Source organism: Nicotiana tabacum, chromosome 10, assembly GCF_000715075.1.
Source record: "Nicotiana tabacum cultivar K326 chromosome 10, ASM71507v2, whole genome shotgun sequence".
Lineage (NCBI taxonomy): Eukaryota > Viridiplantae > Streptophyta > Magnoliopsida > Solanales > Solanaceae > Nicotiana > Nicotiana tabacum.
In genome coordinates this window covers 163,648,570-163,665,904 of record NC_134089.1, presented here as the reverse complement: position 1 = coordinate 163,665,904, position 17,335 = coordinate 163,648,570, and the positions used below count along the sequence as shown (strand labels likewise).

At 35.4% G+C, this 17,335-nt stretch overlaps 2 protein-coding genes across 2 annotated transcripts; both read left to right on the top strand.

Moving 5' to 3' along the window:
• The first annotated feature begins 1,804 nt into the window (after positions 1-1,804).
• Positions 1,805-6,130, top strand: LOC107767811 (eukaryotic translation initiation factor 3 subunit K). Its single transcript, XM_016586905.2, has 8 exons — positions 1,805-2,076; positions 2,187-2,243; positions 2,341-2,391; positions 2,481-2,543; positions 3,514-3,564; positions 3,641-3,707; positions 5,337-5,419; positions 5,668-6,130. The coding sequence occupies exons 1-8, from the start codon at positions 1,957-1,959 to the stop codon at positions 5,869-5,871; spliced, it is 696 nt and encodes a 231-aa protein (XP_016442391.1). The 5' UTR covers positions 1,805-1,956; the 3' UTR covers positions 5,872-6,130.
• A 3,152-nt stretch (positions 6,131-9,282) lies between these two features.
• Positions 9,283-16,735, top strand: LOC107767809 (TORTIFOLIA1-like protein 2). Its single transcript, XM_016586903.2, has 10 exons — positions 9,283-9,432; positions 9,541-9,609; positions 10,014-10,099; positions 10,817-11,550; positions 11,856-12,050; positions 12,157-12,259; positions 12,632-13,290; positions 14,405-15,106; positions 15,604-15,769; positions 16,471-16,735. Exons 4-10 carry the CDS (start codon positions 10,873-10,875, stop codon positions 16,485-16,487), a joined length of 2,520 nt encoding a protein of 839 aa, XP_016442389.2. The 5' UTR covers positions 9,283-9,432; positions 9,541-9,609; positions 10,014-10,099; positions 10,817-10,872; the 3' UTR covers positions 16,488-16,735.
• The last annotated feature ends 600 nt before the right edge of the window (positions 16,736-17,335 follow it).

Here is a 17,335-nt window from a genome sequence, read left to right as displayed (position 1 = left end):
CATGTCTCAACGAAGTGCGCCACATGTTGCTTTGGATTGCCTTTGCCATCAAACTGTTGAAATTTTGGAGGTTGATAGCCAGCAAGCATCTTCAACATATCGATCCTTGAAGTGTACGGCTTTGTGTAGGTAAAGGAGGACTTGGAAGCAACTTATATTTGTTTTTTATAGTCCCTTCAATGAACCTCTTTAGTAGATTGATTGGAATCATCCTTTCCAAAGAGACTGGAATTTCCTTAGTGGATGCAACTTGTCGTGGGGGAGGATCAATCTCTTGAACTTCTGGGAGTTTGACAGGTGCATGATAGATTCGTCTTCCATCAAGATTCTCACCCTGTCTGTTAGCTTGTCAATTCTAGCATCTTGATTTTGCATGCATTTGGTCAAGCCAATGATTGCTTCCGTCAAGTTTGCCAATTGCTCCTCCATAGATGAAGTGTTTGTCACCATGGCTTGCACGATTGTTGTGGATGATGGAAAGTAGCATGAATTGTCACACATATTGATCCTTGATTGGCTCATACTATGTGGTGCAAGTAGGGAGGATCCATCAATTGAAGCATCATCATCTTCCTTCATAGCAAAGTGCTTGAATCCGGAGAGGTCAAGCAGAGCAAGAGCTTTCTTGATCTTTTCAGCAACATTGCTTCCTCCTTCGAGTGCGTTTGTGGAAGATCTTGCCCTTTTGAGGATGAAGATCCGAAAATAGGGGTAGATGCAGACGACACCTGGGGTGCTTGTTGTCCTAACGAGCTTGCTTTGCTCCTCGTAACTGGTCCAAAGCTTCCAAATGTAACTGCGAGTATGTTTTCCACATAAGCATAGAACCTGGAATTAGCAGCCTTGGTGGAAGTTGAACTGGAGTTGATTTTCTTTAAAGCCATTTCAATGTTCTTGAATTTTGGTGATTGAAAAGTTGAGATGAGAGGTAGAGATTGTCCCACCAAATACATCACAACACATAGATGCCGAATCCACATCACCACATAGACGGATATAGACGGATAACTCTACACCACCATATAGACGGACAAATCTATATCACCATATAGATAGACAAATTCACATCACCATATAGGACGACTCACCGCACACCAAATTTGTTTGTAACAAATTTATTTATGATACAAAAATAAAGTGCAACCACAACATAAATATGAAGAAACATATTTTTATTGATAAAATGATGCGGGTACAATTCTGTTTGTTTCCTTGATTCTTCTCTTTAGATCTTTCTCCGTGATTCGAGGGCTTAACCAGCGTATTTCTCGAACGTAGGATGATGCGAACTTTCTTAGGATATATTTGATCTCCAAGAAAAGGAGGAACATCCGTTGATCACTTCGGTGGCTTTGAGAAAGACAATATTTGATGTCTTTGATCTCTTTGTGATTATTCCATGAATTTTTATGAAATTTCGAGATGCTCTCAAAGGGAATATGTGACCCTCTTTTATAGGTGTAGCTAGGGTTTTGGGTAAAGTACCCTCCAAGCTAGGATTTCAGATAGAGTAGCCTCCAAGAAACCTCGATGGACTCTACTTGTAGTATTTTAAATTTAGGATCAAACCCAAATTTCATATGGATTTGATCCTATAAATTTTTGATGTCTACAATAATGTAGAGCTATTATACAATGTAATTATGTTCTTTTCATACCTCAAACTAAAACTAGTCCATATATTATAATTTAAATATTCTTGAATTTTCATTTATGTTGTTGTTTTCACTTTTGTTTTTGGAAAAAAAAAAGGAAAAAAAGGGAAGGGTATATCAGTCATTAACACAAAACGAATGAAACTCGCTCCAGCAATCTTCTTCTCTCGCCGTCTCTAACCCTAAAACCTCAGTTCAGGTAAACTGCAACCCCTCTTTGGCTCCTCCTCTCAGTCCCATATTCGTTTTTTTTTTTACAAAGACAACATACAGAAAACGAAGATAATATAGCCAAAGAAAAATGGGGAAAGAGGAGACTACCCAAAAGTCACAGCTGGCTGTCACTGTAGAGCAGCTCATTGCCGTTAACCCTTACAACCCTGATATCCTCCCTGATCTTGAAAACTATGTTAACGAACAGGTACTCTCAAATTTACTCCAAAGTTTTATCTTTTTAATGGGTTCATATCCCCTTTTCATTTTTTTTTGGAATTTCTTTTTTTGATTGAGTATATATCAATGTAAATTTAGGTTTCTACTCAAACATACAATCTGGATGCGAACCTTTGCCTTCTTCGTCTTTATCAGGTTTGTTTCTTTGTTTTAACAAGTAAATAATTGAATTTGGTGTGAAAAAGCCAATTTTTTTTATTAATTTATATTTTGAGTTTTATTTATTATGCAGTTTGAGCCGGAGAGAATGAGTACACCAATTGTTGCTCGTATTTTGGTTAAGGTGCAATGAAGTTCATTTGTCTTGTATCCATTGACGTTACTCATTGCCTCTGTTATTATGTAATTTATTTCTTTGTTTGAATAACATAGGCCCTAATGGCAATGCCAGCTCCAGATTTCAGCCTCTGTCTCTTCCTTATCCCGGAACGAGTGGTACGTGTATCTGACATTGCCTTTATAATGACTTTCCCGTTGATGAATGTGAATTGTAGTTTTGCTTGTCTCGTGTACTCTGGGTAGAGTGTGGTTGGAAAAAAATGTAAATACTGTCAGCCGAAGATGTACATGGATGGCCGATAAAAAAAAATTCTACCAAGTACCACCTACTATTTGTTAATATTTAACCTTTTTCCATTAATGCCAAACACAACGTGTTAGTAGTTTCATTGCTTATGTTAATAAAAAAATACAAAAAGGAAAGTTAGTAAATCGATTATCAACATAATTCTGAAATGAGAAAACCCCAAATAGAGCATCTGTCACGTTAATCTTCTTTGAGGCAAGTTGTTCGGTTATCGGCATAGTTCCTTCTTTTGTCTCATTCTGAAATCTGAATGTGCCAAATTTTGGGTACTCATCATTGTCTTATGATTGCCAAATATTGAGTAATTAATTTCTGTCTGGGGATTTGGGAAGAATTGTTGCTTTATCATGTCAGAAATTCTGGATCAAATAAATAGATATAAATGATGTCTGAGATCTGATATCTACAAACATAAAGGTTGTAAAGATTGTCTTCCCTAGAAGTTGTCCATATCCTTCTATTGGCCTTTTTTAAATAAAAAATTTAAGCTAGTACAGTTTCCTATTTGTTTGTGAAATGCATCCATATGGATCTGAATGGATATTGAATTTGAGGGCCAACCCAACAAGTTTGGATTAAGGCATTGTTGTTGTTTGGTATTCTCTATGTTCTGTTGGTCACTTTCATGTACCAACTTTTGCTGCACTTCTTGCCTTCCTTAATTTTCTTTACTTATTTATTGTGGTTGCTGTGGTCATATGATGCTTTTGGGGAGGTAAGGCAGAACACATTTTGATATCTAGATATAAATCTTCAACTGTTTAAGATGCAGATACTATCCTTTTTTTATCATAATGATTTTCTCATTTCACTCCTCAGCAAATGGAAGAGCAATTCAAGACACTAATTGTTCTCTCTCACTACTTGGAGGTATGTCATACTGTGATTGCTGATAGTTTTCTTTCAATTCAATGATTTACTGAACAAGTGAAAACATCTTTTACAGACTGCAAGGTTCCGTCAATTTTGGGATGAAGCTGCAAAGAGCCGCCACATAGTGGAAGTTGTCCCTGGTATTACTGAATACTTTAATCCCCTCGCTCCACTGTTCATAAAGTAGCTATTCTTGATGCAATGAGAAACCTATTTATTTTACAAAAAAAAAGTGAAAATTCTATGCAGACATGCTTAGAACTGTTGAGACAAGGGGAATTTTATGGAAGGATTGAGTTTCAGACCATTTCCTTTTAGTTAGCTCAATTTGCTTGATCTATTAATTTGTAATAAATTATTGCAGCAGATATAAGCCATTAATATTCCTGAATGTTTCTTGTGATGATCTGCACTTGGCCCAACCTAAATCTTTGTACTGTTTTTAACAACAAAGTGAAGGAAATACAATGTCTAATATTCCCAACCCTATATTGATTACATGATCTACCAATCAAGGGAAAAATATTGATCACATGATCTGTGTATTCTGTTCCTGTATTCTTTAATCTTCTCCTTGCCCCCAGTGTTAGCAGTGGTCCTTGATAAAACGAGGAACTTTTTAAAGTTTAAAAACGTATTACATCTTTTGAATAGAACTGAGGAAACAACAGGAGTTTCATGGAGGGATTTTGAGTTTTAAACTGTGTCCTTTTACGTAGCTGTCATTGCTTATTCTACTAGTTATTACTTTATGTTGGAAGTTTAAGCCATTAACATACATGAATGTTTCTCCCTGACAAGTTAGACCTGGTCCAAACCTAAATCTTTGTGCTTTTTGCAACACAAAGATTTACATGATTTGGATATCTGCATTTGAAAACTCTGCGATCCACAATTGTATTGTCCTAGTGTTTGCTTAACTTCCAACTTAATTAATAAAATTATTGACCTCCAACTTTTTCAGAGAAACTGCTTTTGATGTGTGTCTGTGCATTCAAACAACTATTGTTTCCTGAAATATTTTTCAACAGCCAACCATACCTCTTTTGTATTAAGCAGATATAGGATGTTGCAAATGCAAAATCAGTTCTGTCTTTGATGAAAGTGAATGCTTTCTCGGACAAACTTGAATAGAAATGTTGGAGAGAAATAGTATGAGATGGACTTTTGCCGAGACTTGATCCCCTCTTGTATTATTTATATGTTGGCTAAATGCCTACTTGAACTTTTTCGCTGGACAAAACTGTTCCCTGTAATTAGTACTGGCCATTTTTTGGACTTTGTTAGTACTCTTGTCCTATATTGACACTTTGTATAGGGCCTAGCTTCTCTCTTTTGTTTTTGCCTTTTGTAACTAGGCCTCGTGTAACTATGTAACTATACATCTTCTTGATGTTTTTTTTACTGAAACACCTTACTCCATCAAAATATTTATATGTTGGCTAACTCAGACTTGTGCCCATAATGTTGCCTTTTGTCAAAATTTCTTATTTTGTTGCTCATAAAAGAACAAATTTCTTTTCTTGGTAGTTGTCTCCTGATTCTCCTTCTGTATTACACATTGTAGATTTAGCTTGAAATTTTATCGTAATTTTTTACAATAAAAAGAGTTTCATCATAATTTTGAGATTTTGACCTAGGATAAACTTCTTTTGCATATAGAATTTACAGGGTAATATCGTAATGTGCCTTTGCACGGGGTTTTCCACCCTCTTTGCTGGTGTATAGAGAAATGAATGATATTTATATTCAGAAAATATGTACTGCAGGTTTTGAACAAGCAATTCAAGCATATGCTGTTCATGTCCTTTCAATAACCTACCAGAAGGTTCCAAGGGCAATTCTGGCAGAGGTATGATTTTCTCCATGATTGCTTGTGTATTATCTATTCTAATATTTACTTGTGCAACCACCTGATAGAATTTGGAAGGCTCACAAATCTTAATCATTGGATAAATATATGGTTTGCAAAACAATAAGATGAATGGAGAAACTTCTTTAGAAGTTGAAATGGATGGTTGAATTTAGCCGATAGTCCCTTGAGTCTCTCCTATCATTATGACATGCTTTGCAGCTCACCCTGTAATTAAATCTTGGCAGGCAATCAACATTGAGGGTCTTTCATTGGATAAGTTCCTTGAGCACCAAGTGTCGAACAACGGTTGGGTTATTGAGAAAGGTCAGGGTAAGGGCCAACTTATCACGCTTCCTTGCACTGAATTCAACCATCCAGAACTTAAGAAAAATACTGCTGATAGTGTTCAGCTGGAGCATGTTACGCGTATCTTCCCCATTCTTGGCTAAAGCCTGCAATGCTATTGGTATAGAACCTTGAGTTGCTTCTGAGTTGAGAGAGCAAATTTTTATCTTGAAACACAATGTGACTGTAAGTCCTTGCATTTTGTGCACTTTGATCGACTCGAAGATGGTCGTCCTTTCCTTTAACTGCCAGTTAATTTTTTCTGGAAGATGTTACAAATGTATTTTTGTGCTCTTGAAGTTTATAATGTAGTGACAAGAACAATGTTAAATTATTATCCAGGGAGTTCGAGTCGAGATGTAATCCTTCATGTGCTTTAAATTACTATATCCAAAGGAGTACAAAGAACACCAGTTAGCCATTCTAGAGGATTGTTATTTAGAAACTAGCCGGTGTGTTCTGAATTTTAATTTTCCAATTCAATTTTTTCAGACGCAATCTTGAAATTAAGATTTTTAGTTTAAATTTTCAGGATAAAATGAGTATTGGCTAAACGCTAAATAGTATTCGTAAAAATGGCTATCTGTGTACTTCCCCCGATGCTTTGGCCAAGTGGAGTAACTACTTGGTTAGAAAAAGTTAAAAGTCATTTTTTGTACATTTAGGCAAAGTTGAGTAACTTTTTTATTACAAAATGTTTACACTTTTAATTTCAGTATAAAAGTTGGTCGTCATAAAATATTCTTTTGATAGATATATTTTACATAAATTGGGGAAGAATAACTTAGACTTAATTAGGCGTGTCCATGGATCGGATTTTTCAAATATTAGAACCAAATCAAATCAATTAAGTCAGTTTTTTATCGATTCAGTTTATGTCAGATTTTATCGGGTTTTTTGTTATTTATCGATTTTTTCGTAAATATGAGACCTACACTCCCTAACACATATTTTGGTGAATACATTCTCAACATAACAATATCAAATCAATTGTCCTTTAAGAAATGTATCATTTACAAGATATATTGATGATAAGTGAATAAAATAATGATGAATAATTTAAGAAAACTACCAATCTAACTAGAATGTAAAGACAAAGAAAGGGAAATTTGCAGCCGTATCCTATATTTGTGCCACCTTTTAACATGTACCCTATTTTTAAAAATTATTGATTTGGTAGCTGGTTGACAAAAAATTCTTAATAATATGACACTAACACCCTGATAAATCGAATGATCTGTAACCTCATTCATGAAAAAATATCTCCTCCTCCTCTCTCAGCAGCTTTATCAAAAAATCAGAAACTTCATGCTAATGTAGCATGAAGTTATTTCATGTTGAAGCTAAAACTTCATGTTAATATAGCATGTTTCATATTGAAGCTAAAACTTCATGCTAATGTATGCTGAAGTTATATCCTACAGTCTACAGTTTTGCCATGAGTGCTGAAGTTATTTAGTTCATTTGCGAAAATTTCAGACTAAACATGCTTAAGTTTTTGTCTTGCAGTATGTAATTTTCTAATGAGTTTTTGCTAATGCATGCTGATGTTATTTAGTTCATTTGCTAAAACTTCAGTTTAAACATGCTAAAGTTATTTAGTTCATTTGCGAAAACTTCAGACTAAACATGCTTAAGTTTTTATCTTGCAGTATGTAATTTTCTAATGTATTTTTGCTAATGCATGCTGAAGTTATTTAGTTCATTTGCTAAAATTTCAGTTTCAACATGCTGAAGTTATTTAGTTCATTTGCGAAATCTTCAGACTAAATATGCTTAAGTTTTTGTCTTGCAGTATGTAATTTTCTAATGAGTTTTTGCTAATGGATGGTGAAGTTATTTAGTTCATTTGCTAAAACTTCAGACTAAACATGCTTAAATTATTTAGTTCTAAATTATTTAGTTCATTTGCTAAAACTTCAAACTAAATATGCTTAACCTATTTAGTTCATTTGCTAAAACTTTAGACTAAACATGCTTAAGTTATTTAGTTCATTTGTTAAAACTTCAGACTAAACATGCTTAAGTTATTTAGTTAATTTGCTAAAAGTGCATGCCAAAACATGCTGAAGTTTTGTCCTGCAGTTTACAGTTTTGTCAATAGTCCTGAAGGGCAAAAGCGTCTTTTTAAAATACTTTTAACAAAAAATTGGGTATAGATGCAAACTAGAAAAATAAAACGGGTATAAGTTAAAGGGGCGACCAAATAAGACGCCCCATGCAATTTTACTGTACTAAAAGTACAAGCGATTAACATGTACTATAAAATTTTAGAAATTTGTATATATATATATATATATATATGTGTGTGTGTGTGTGTGTGTGTGTAATAATAATTTTAAAATAACTACTTCTATAGTCGATTTGGTTAAGTTTTTTCGGTTATTTTTTGATTAAAAACTAAAATCAAACCAAATTGGATCGATTTTTAAAATGCAAAATCAAAACCAAACCAAAAAGTATCATAATTTAATTTTCGGCTTGGTTCATTTTTCGGGGGTTTTTATGAACCCTCGAGTCTTAATTATGTGTAGTTTGCGTCTTAAACGCTTGTGTTTTATCTCTTGGCTATAAAATTATGGCGATATTGCTGTCAGCACTTAATACTCAAAATAATCACAGAAATATTATAACAATGTGCAATTGTCACGTTCTATCATTATTATGTGCCTTTATATTTACTCAAATGCTAGAAAATGATGTAACAAGTATCCCATCTACTTCAATTTATATGACACCTTTTTATTTATCTATTGACATTATTGTTTGTAATATCATTTCTATGAAGCTTTTGTAACTTGTCGATATGATGTTTGTTTTTTTTCATTTAATGAGTTAATGTTTAAGGAAAACTTTAAAAAAAGTCTCATCACATACAACTCTCTTCTCATAAGCAATTAAATGAATTAAAACACCATACAACCACATTAAGTTTGTCAGATTCATTGGTATATTAGAATGATGAGGATATCAAAGTTTTCTAAGGAAAATTCATTATTATAAATTCAAAAGGGAATTCTTATCTATATAAGGTGCCTCTTTTTGAAAAATGTGCTTCTTTGATATATTTTTGCCAAAAAAGTATTGTAAAATTTAAATTCAATTTTCTAAGTGGGCATTTGGACATAAGAATAAAATTTCAAAATAGGGATTTTTTTTAAGTGAAAATGATATTTAAAATTTAGAGTTGTATTTGGACATGAATATAATTTTGAATTGTTTTGAAATTTTGTGAGTGATTTGAATGAAAATTTTGAAAAACAATTTTTTTGAGTCAAATTTTTGATTTTTTTTAGAAAATGAATAAAAATTAAAAATTTTATGAACAAACGTTGATTTCGGAAAAAAAGTAAATTTTTTTGGAGAAAAAGGAAAAAATTTCTCCAAACGGAATCTAAATCATTTAAAAATTCAAAAGTGGAAAAAGACAAAAATGGAAGAAAGCAAAATTAACCTCGGGAGAAGCAGCAGAGGAGACAGCCAAGTCGGAAGAAGTGGGTCCCATCTCTTAAAACGCTCCCCCTAAATTCGAAAACCAAAGCCAAAGCGCGAAAACTTAAAAAGCCACTCGATTAAACCCCACCGTCGCTCTCCGCCGCGCGTGTTCTCCAACTTCCGGCGTCTCTCTGACATACTTTTCAGAGTTTCGCATTCTCACTCTGTTTGTACGGGTTCTTTTTTTACACTTTCTCTATCACCGAGATTTGTAAATTTCAAATATTAAATTATACATCTAGTAGTGTTCAATTAATTTATTCCCAATGTTTCAACAGTGCACATGCAGGGAACAATTTTTACAGCTTTAATTGGCAGGTTCCTACTTTAGCTGCAGCAATTACAAGGTAAATTTTTACTCATCACCGTAAGAATTCAGAATTTAAGCTCTAATGGCTGAGAGAATCTTAGAATCGAATTTATTATATTTATTAACGTTATGAGTCCATATCTATTTTATTAAAATTTTAGTAAATTTTTACGCATAAGGTTATGTTTCCAGTAAAAACTACTGGGTTCAGATAAATCAGTAATCTATAATTGCATCCAGCCCTGAGTCCATCAGCTTTTTTTTCTTTCTAATATCCTCCATTATATCACGTTTTGCCATTTCACTAGTAGTTGGAGTATTATTTATTACTACTATTATTTAAAATTTGAACTTTAAATGATGATTTTCGTTGTAGTACTAAACATTTTTAATGTTGAACTTTAATGTTGTCAACTGAGAGACAGTTGTTTTTATTTTCAGGGACCCTAGCTTTACGAGTTAGATTTTTTCCCTCTGCTTTTGAACATTTGGTACTTGGTGAGGACTGAAGATGCTCTACTTCTTTTGTAAGTTCCCTCAATCTATTAGCTCTATAACCATCTTTCTGTACTTCATTTTTGCTTTTGGTTGCTGTAGTTTATGTTTAGTTGCTGTGACAATGGGGACTCTTTTGATTTATTTTTTTATTTATTAATGTGGTAGTTAATGCTCAGCTTGCTCTCGCCTTCTCAATACCAACAGAAATGTTGGGTAACTCTACCTACCAAAAGTTTATTCAGATGGAAAGAAATCACCTAGCATTTTCTGCATCTGCTGAGATTTGAACCTTGGCATCCCATGGTTTTTTAATCTCACTTCATGAACTACTAGTGCACACTCCACTCTTGGATAATCTTATCTTATAGAGTGTTCGCATTATATATTCTGCAAAAGGCGCTCAAGTTCAGTCATTTGTGTGATCTTGTCAATCATTTTAGTTGTTTTTTTTAGTGTAAAGCAAAGTGGAAGGGTCTGCAGTTACATATAATCTTAAATACAGTTGTTCATTTTTATCTTATGGTCTACTGGGTGAGGTGGTTGTTGGGGGCTTGAGGTGGGGAGAAACATTGGTGGCTGCCTGCTTGTCTCTACGACATTGTTGATCATAGTACTAAACTTTGACCCAAGAAATTTTTTGAGAATGAAAATGACTTTGACCCAAGAAAATTGGTGTAGCTGTTTATTGTTTAGCAAGAGAGAAAAGCTTGAATGTTTTTTAACAAGCTATTATTTGAATATTGAAGGGCCAAATCATGGGTTACAATTTTGAAATGCTGGAATTCCACTCTTGGAGAGGTGAATGAGCAGGCAAATAGAGATGAAGACACATGTGAATATGGTGAAAGGAAGAGGTCCCAGCAGGGTGAACAGCCAACAGGTTGTTTTCGAGCTTAAACAACGTGTGGTTCTTGCGCTGAACAAGCTTGCAGATAGGGATACTTACCGACTTGGAGTTGAAGAGCTAGAGAAAATAATTGAATGCTTAACCCCAGATGGAGTTGCTCCATTTCTATCCTGTATATTAGATACTGATTCGGAGCAGAAAAGTGCTGTTCGTAAGGAATCTATCCGGTTGATGGGCATGCTAGCCAATTTCCATGATAGCACTGTTGTTCCACATCTTGGGAAGATGGTATCCAGCATTGTAAAGCGTCTCAAGGATTCGGATACTGTTGTAAGAGATGCTTGTGTAGATACTGTTGGAATTTTGGCTTCTAAAATGAGCAGTGTTGCAGGTGACGATGACAATGATGGAGTTTTTGTGGTGCTAGTGAGACCTATTTTTGAATCCTTAGGAGAACAAAATAAGCAGGTGCAAACTGGTTCAGCGCTGTGTTTGGCTCGGGTCATAGACAGTATTCAGAACCCCCCAGCTGCCATTTTGCAGAAGATGCTGGCTAAAACTGTGAAGTTGCTTAAGAATCCACACTTCATGGCAAAGCCAGCTGTTATTGAATTGAATAGAAGCATTATTCAGGTTGGTCTATCTTGTGTAAACTTCTCTGAATCTTTGAAATTTTCTGTCACGCATACGTACTAGTCATGTCAATGCTCGACTTGAAGGATAAGAACGTTCCAGTTTACACCATAGTGTAAGATCCTATCGAGTTCGCACTTGTGCAGCATATGTCTGCGTATACTTGGCGCCTTACAAGGAAATGGCCTTTGGGTATTAATCTCAGCAGTATAACCTAATTAAAATTTCTAGTTATGTTTTGCAAGCTAAGGGTGATTTATATTTCCGACAAAGATGATAAATTTTCACAATTTTTTCTAATTCAGGCTGGTGGTGCCAATACACATAGTGCTTTATCAATTGCAATGGCTAGCATTCAAGAAGTACTCAAGAACAGTGATTGGGCAACAAGAAAAGCTGCATGTGCCGCATTAGGGGACATTGCTTCAACTGGTGGAGCATTGTTCAGTGCTTTCAAGTCCTCCAGCATCCGTAGCCTCGAATCCTGTCGATTTGATAAGGTAGGTGATGCAGTCAGAATGCATAACTGAACCATGTGGTATGATTCTATATTGTGGTTGCCTAATATGAAATCTGAAATTATTAAACCTTATGTGCTCTGTTCAGGTGAAGCCAGTCAGGGACTCCGCATTGCAAGCTTTACATCTGTGGAAAAGGCTTCCCGGCCCTGGTACATCTGAACCTTCTGAAGCAGGCTCTTCGATAAAAGGTATGATGTTTTGTGCTCTCTGATGTGATATTTCTTTCAGTTGGTGCAGATTTCACTCATCTTACTATGATGCTTTGTGATGCCCTGATAACCTAGTTGATTTGTCTCACAACTAAGCAGTTAAAGTTACCGATTTGAGTGCTCTAGTGCTTGAGCTATGTTATTTGTTAAATTGAGATGGTTCTTGGGCCCATGGCTTTTAAGCCCAAGTGTCGATCTAGTTTCAGCTCAGTCTTGCTTCTGTCCTTGTTGGGCTGGCCATATTACCGGCGTGTTTACCAGTTACATGTTATTTACATCAGTAATTTTGAAAATTGACTTCCTTAATATTTGTTTTTGGTGACCTGTGTAATAATAGCTTGTATTTTGCAGAAAATCGGTATAAAGATGATTATGGTGATATAACAAGTGCCAGTGAGACAACACTGAAGGATGCCACACCTAAGAAATTTGGTTGTGACTCGACTAGAAACAAGCTTCCCCTTTCTTTGAGAAAAGCAGGCCATAACCATGTCGAAAAGCCTCAGCACTGCGGAACTAATGAGTGGCATGTGGAGGTAGCAGTTCCGACAACCCGTAAGATCTTTATGCCAGAAGTTAGGGATGAAGAATCAGAGGGTAGTTCTGTTATGAAGGCAGTTGAAAAAAGTGCTGAGACTAGAAGTTCTCATGATATTGAATATGAATATGTGCACATAGATGACAAACAGGAGTGCTCTTCTGGGTCAAATCTGTTTCCTGATAACTTTCAACGCAAAGAAGTCATGGGTTCTCACCAGATAATTGATGAGGCCAGTTTGGGTACACTATTGGGAACAAGTCAGCGTTCTGTAGTTGAAGAAATCAGTATTGAGGAACAACGATATTTTGGTGGAACACAGGACCGAAGAAGCTTAGATTCAACAACTACTGAATTGAGTTCTCAAAAATTGCATGGCTGTTGTTCTCATATAGCAAAAGAAATGTTATCTGTCCGAAAGCAACTCTTGGATATTGAGAATAAGCAATCCAATTTACTGGATTTACTAAAGGTAATCAATTTTACATTTCTTTTGTGTTAGTCTGGATCAACCAATGCATATTACAGGAACCAACCTTTCTGTGTCATGCCAATTTGTGGAAGGCACATCGCATGCTCTTGTAGTATTAATCTGTAATGTGTAAAGTAAGCCAAGAACTAAACTTCCTAGAAAATGTCCTCTCAAATACCCACTTATAAAGGTAGAGCAAAAGTTTCAGTATATGCATTATGCTTGTATCTTATTAAGTTTCTTTAAATGATGTATAACATGTTCAGTTGGTGCATTGTCCAAAAAACATGTTCAGTTGACAACAGAAATGCTAAGACAAACAAAGAGGTCTGTGTGTATCTATTTTTAAAGTATGACATTTCCTATAGATATTGGAGCAATAAATATGACCTAACAGTTATTGTGGCTAATATATCTTCTCACTAGAGTTAACTTATGACTAAGATTATGTATTATGGTGTACTGCTTAGATAATACGTGAAACAAAACATTTGTTGAAGAATGGTGTGGATATACTAAATCTGAACTAAAAATCTTTTAACTTCATTTGAAAATTAATAAATGGAGGAATTGATAATACATAAAAATTAAAATAGCTGTGGTCTGAGAAGCTTAAGCATTGGCTTCTTGGGCATGCCAGTGGTCGGAACTTAGTGGGATTTCTCTCTTATTAAACAGATAGAGGTGCTTTTTTTAAAATAGGTATTAAACAGATATGTGTTGAGCACTTGAGCTTCATCACCACATTGTGATCTCCTTTACCATTGATATGCCAGATCCTTTCTGCTCAAAGACTTCATCAGTCTGAGAAATAATTTTTTTTATTCTACAGTAAATTTCATATAAGTGATTATAGTTGAGGTTTTTCTTTTGTTCTTTCCTCAAATCCATCTTTGCTTTGTAAAGAAAAAACTTGAGCTCACAGATGATATCCGATTATAGCAAGGCCGCAGTTCAGTCACCTGCATGCCACTGTTCAATTATTTCTGTTTATTTCTTTCCCTTTCCTCTGAAACTCAGTTTTGTTTGTTCATAGTCACCTTATTCTTTCGAGTTAGCATTTGAAATACTTACTATTACTTGACTGTCCCCCTGTTGTAACTGATATTTTCAGGAGTTCACAACCAACATAGTGGATAACCTGTCAATGATGCAAATGAAGGTGGCCGGTCTTGAAGGCATGGTTGATAGAATGGCCAGTGAACTTTCTTATGGAGGGAGATGTCCTGATCCATTGGCAACAAAATTTATGAAAAGAAGTCCTTCTGTTGCTTCCCCAAGACTCTCCACGTACACCCCAAGGCCATCTGTTGATATACATCATAGGAAGTCTCCGCTACTGCCCACCAAAGACATGGATGTTCAAGAGGAAAGGACACTTGTGAAGAGTAGATCGAGCAGTTTTAGAACACAAAATCTAGACATGTGGACTGATCCTGCTGCAAAACAAGGTGGATATCCTGTTGGAAAGGGAGTTCACAAAAATAGTGGACAGGGAACTCATGGAGGTCAATTGAGGAGAAACAATGATGTCTTCAGCAGTATTTCTATAACTAATGCTAAACAACACCACGTAGATGTCAAGAACAACCTCTGGAGAGTTGTTAAAGAACATCTGTTGGAAGGGGATGTAGACTCTGCTTATGTGGAAGCCCTTTATTCTGGTGATGAACTTGTTTTGTTTGAACTTATTGATACAACAGGTCCGGTTCTGGAGAATTTATCGCAGAAGACCGCAAGTGATCTTTTGGCCACTTTGGCATCGTACTTCTGTGAACAAACATATGTGAATAACATAATTCCCTGGCTGCAAAAGGCAAGTGCATCTTGTGGTTATCAAAATCTTTAAACTAACTTTATCCGTGTTCTTGAAACTTTAAATGCACAAACAATTCTTAATCAGGAAAAAAGGTTCAACTCAGAGTTGCTTCTCAGTAGACAAGTTTTTTTGGTCGTAAGTAGGGTTTGAATACTGTGTCAAATTACTTTCCCTTCTTCTGCCTTATTTATGTTTTCTGCCAAATCTGTGCTTCCGTTTTATTCCATACGTTTCTGCTCATCTTACTTTTATATCTTACGCGACTTAGATGACATGTCCACTGCCTTTTCGTTCTGCAACTTGCAACAATTCTGAGTGTACCCATGGTAAAACCTGTTAGTCTGATTACTTCTAACATAATGATGTATTTCTCTCATGAACGAGTAAAAATAACTACGCTTCAATCCCAAGCTAGTCGGGGTTGGCTCATAAACAAATCCTTTTTGAAATATATCGGGATTTTTGCCTCATGATATACTTTTTCTGAAGCTTAGGTGGTGGACTTGAGTTCCGTCCATGGACCAGATTGCATTGCCCTTTCTTCAAAAGCAAGGCGGGAATTTCTTTCTGCATTTCAGGATGCAATAAAGGGTGGATATTCTACCCCGGCAGAGAGAAAATCTTTGATGCAATTGGCAATGACTTTAAACCAGATTTGGGGTAAGAAAAGTCCTTTTTCTAATTTAAATTTGTCTCCAGTCAGAAGCTTACTTTGTTGAATGATCAATTACTTATACCTGCTGCAACTCTTGTTCAACACGGGCAGAATATAACAACATATATATATATGTGTGTGTGTGTGTGTGTGTCTGTACATATGAGATTTTGTTTGTCAGAAAGATCCTTTCTTTATTGTTATAGATCCTTGCATGATGAAGCGACGTGCATAATGTTAGTTACGTTTTAAGTCCTGGTATTGTGGCATGTGATACATATTATGAAAATAGAACTTAACGAGTTGATCGCAGAACCTGCAACCCTTAGGATAGGAGAGAGTGGTCATGTGGGGAAGGAAGTTCAGTTGATGATAGGTTTCACTCTTCTGTTTTTGGTCTCTCAAAAACAGGAGAAGTGGTGAACCCAAGTTTGTAGCATAGTGTAGCAAGTCTCATTCCGTGATGGTGCCCTATTTGAAACTCCTGTGTTTTAAGTTTCTTGAGAATGGAAGGACAATATGATTTTGCCGTTGACAAGGCCCTACATATGACACTGCAATGCAAAAGCTTGTGTTTATTCATTTACCTGAATTAGTGTGTTAGCAATTGTAAAGTTGATCAGGGAGAGAACCTCTTGTTGCTTCTGCTTCTTTTCCTTCTTCATAGAGGTGTCTTCACTCTAACATCATTTGTTTCTCATTGCAGGAAAAAATGCGCCATAACATGCCAAAAAAGTTCCAGATATTCTGTCTGCTTGAATTTGGAAGCAAGCTTATATACCAAAGCAGAAGAGAACGGATTTGTGGAGGGAATGAATCTTGATGCTTGGAAAGACTTGCTCTTTTCTTCCTTTAAAACTTTTCAAAATTTTAAGTATGGCTGTAGAATGAAAGATTCAAGTTTCTAGCATCAAAACTGGTTCGTGAATCTGTGATCTCCTTTTGTTCATTTCTAAGCTTACTTGAAAAAGCTGTTTAAGCATTGATCAGACATCAGCCATTGATGTCAACCATTCATTAGCTGACATTGTACAGTTGAAATGGAACAGTTATTTCATGAGTTTCCTTCTCCAATCTCATGTTAGCAGCAAAGAAAAAATTATAAGAAGCTCCTTTTGGTTAGGACTTTGCAGTTATAATTACTATCCTTGGTCTAGTGAAATGAATAAGGGACAAAAGGAGGTTTATTGCTAGAATGGAACTGGATCAAAACTTGAAACAATTTCTATCAGTTCGAGTCAGGTTAGGATCCGAACCAGATAGATTTTGGTTGATAGAATTATAAATAATCATATGATAACACAAGATTAATAAGTCACTTGATTTGATTGTTCAACCTGGTACATTGAGGATCCGAGCTTCTTCGAATGAAATCTGTACCAAAACCAAAAATCCGACTTGATATGCTAATTTATTAGTATTTGGTTGGGTTGGAGGTTACGACCATGTCATGCTTTACTCAGTAACACCAAAAACAAATTCCTCAGACAACTTTGTTTGCTTCCCTATAGAGACTCCATTCAAAAGAAGGAATTCCAAAACTTAGGGTCTTAGCAATATATTTGGTCCAA

Bases quoted from the DNA above. Each gene is read 5' to 3' on its own strand.
- LOC107767811 (XM_016586905.2), top strand. From the start codon at position 1,957: ATGGGGAAAGAGGAGACTACCCAAAAGTCACAGCTGGCTGTCACTGTA. The intron at 2,244-2,340 runs GTTTGTTTCTTT...TTTATTATGCAG, and splicing joins GCCTTCTTCGTCTTTATCAG to TTTGAGCCGGAGAGAATGAG. The intron at 3,565-3,640 runs GTATGTCATACT...CATCTTTTACAG, and splicing joins TTCTCTCTCACTACTTGGAG to ACTGCAAGGTTCCGTCAATT.
- LOC107767809 (XM_016586903.2), top strand. From the start codon at position 10,873: ATGAGCAGGCAAATAGAGATGAAGACACATGTGAATATGGTGAAAGGA. The intron at 12,260-12,631 runs GTATGATGTTTT...TGTATTTTGCAG, and splicing joins AGCAGGCTCTTCGATAAAAG to AAAATCGGTATAAAGATGAT. The intron at 13,291-14,404 runs GTAATCAATTTT...TGATATTTTCAG, and splicing joins ATTTACTGGATTTACTAAAG to GAGTTCACAACCAACATAGT.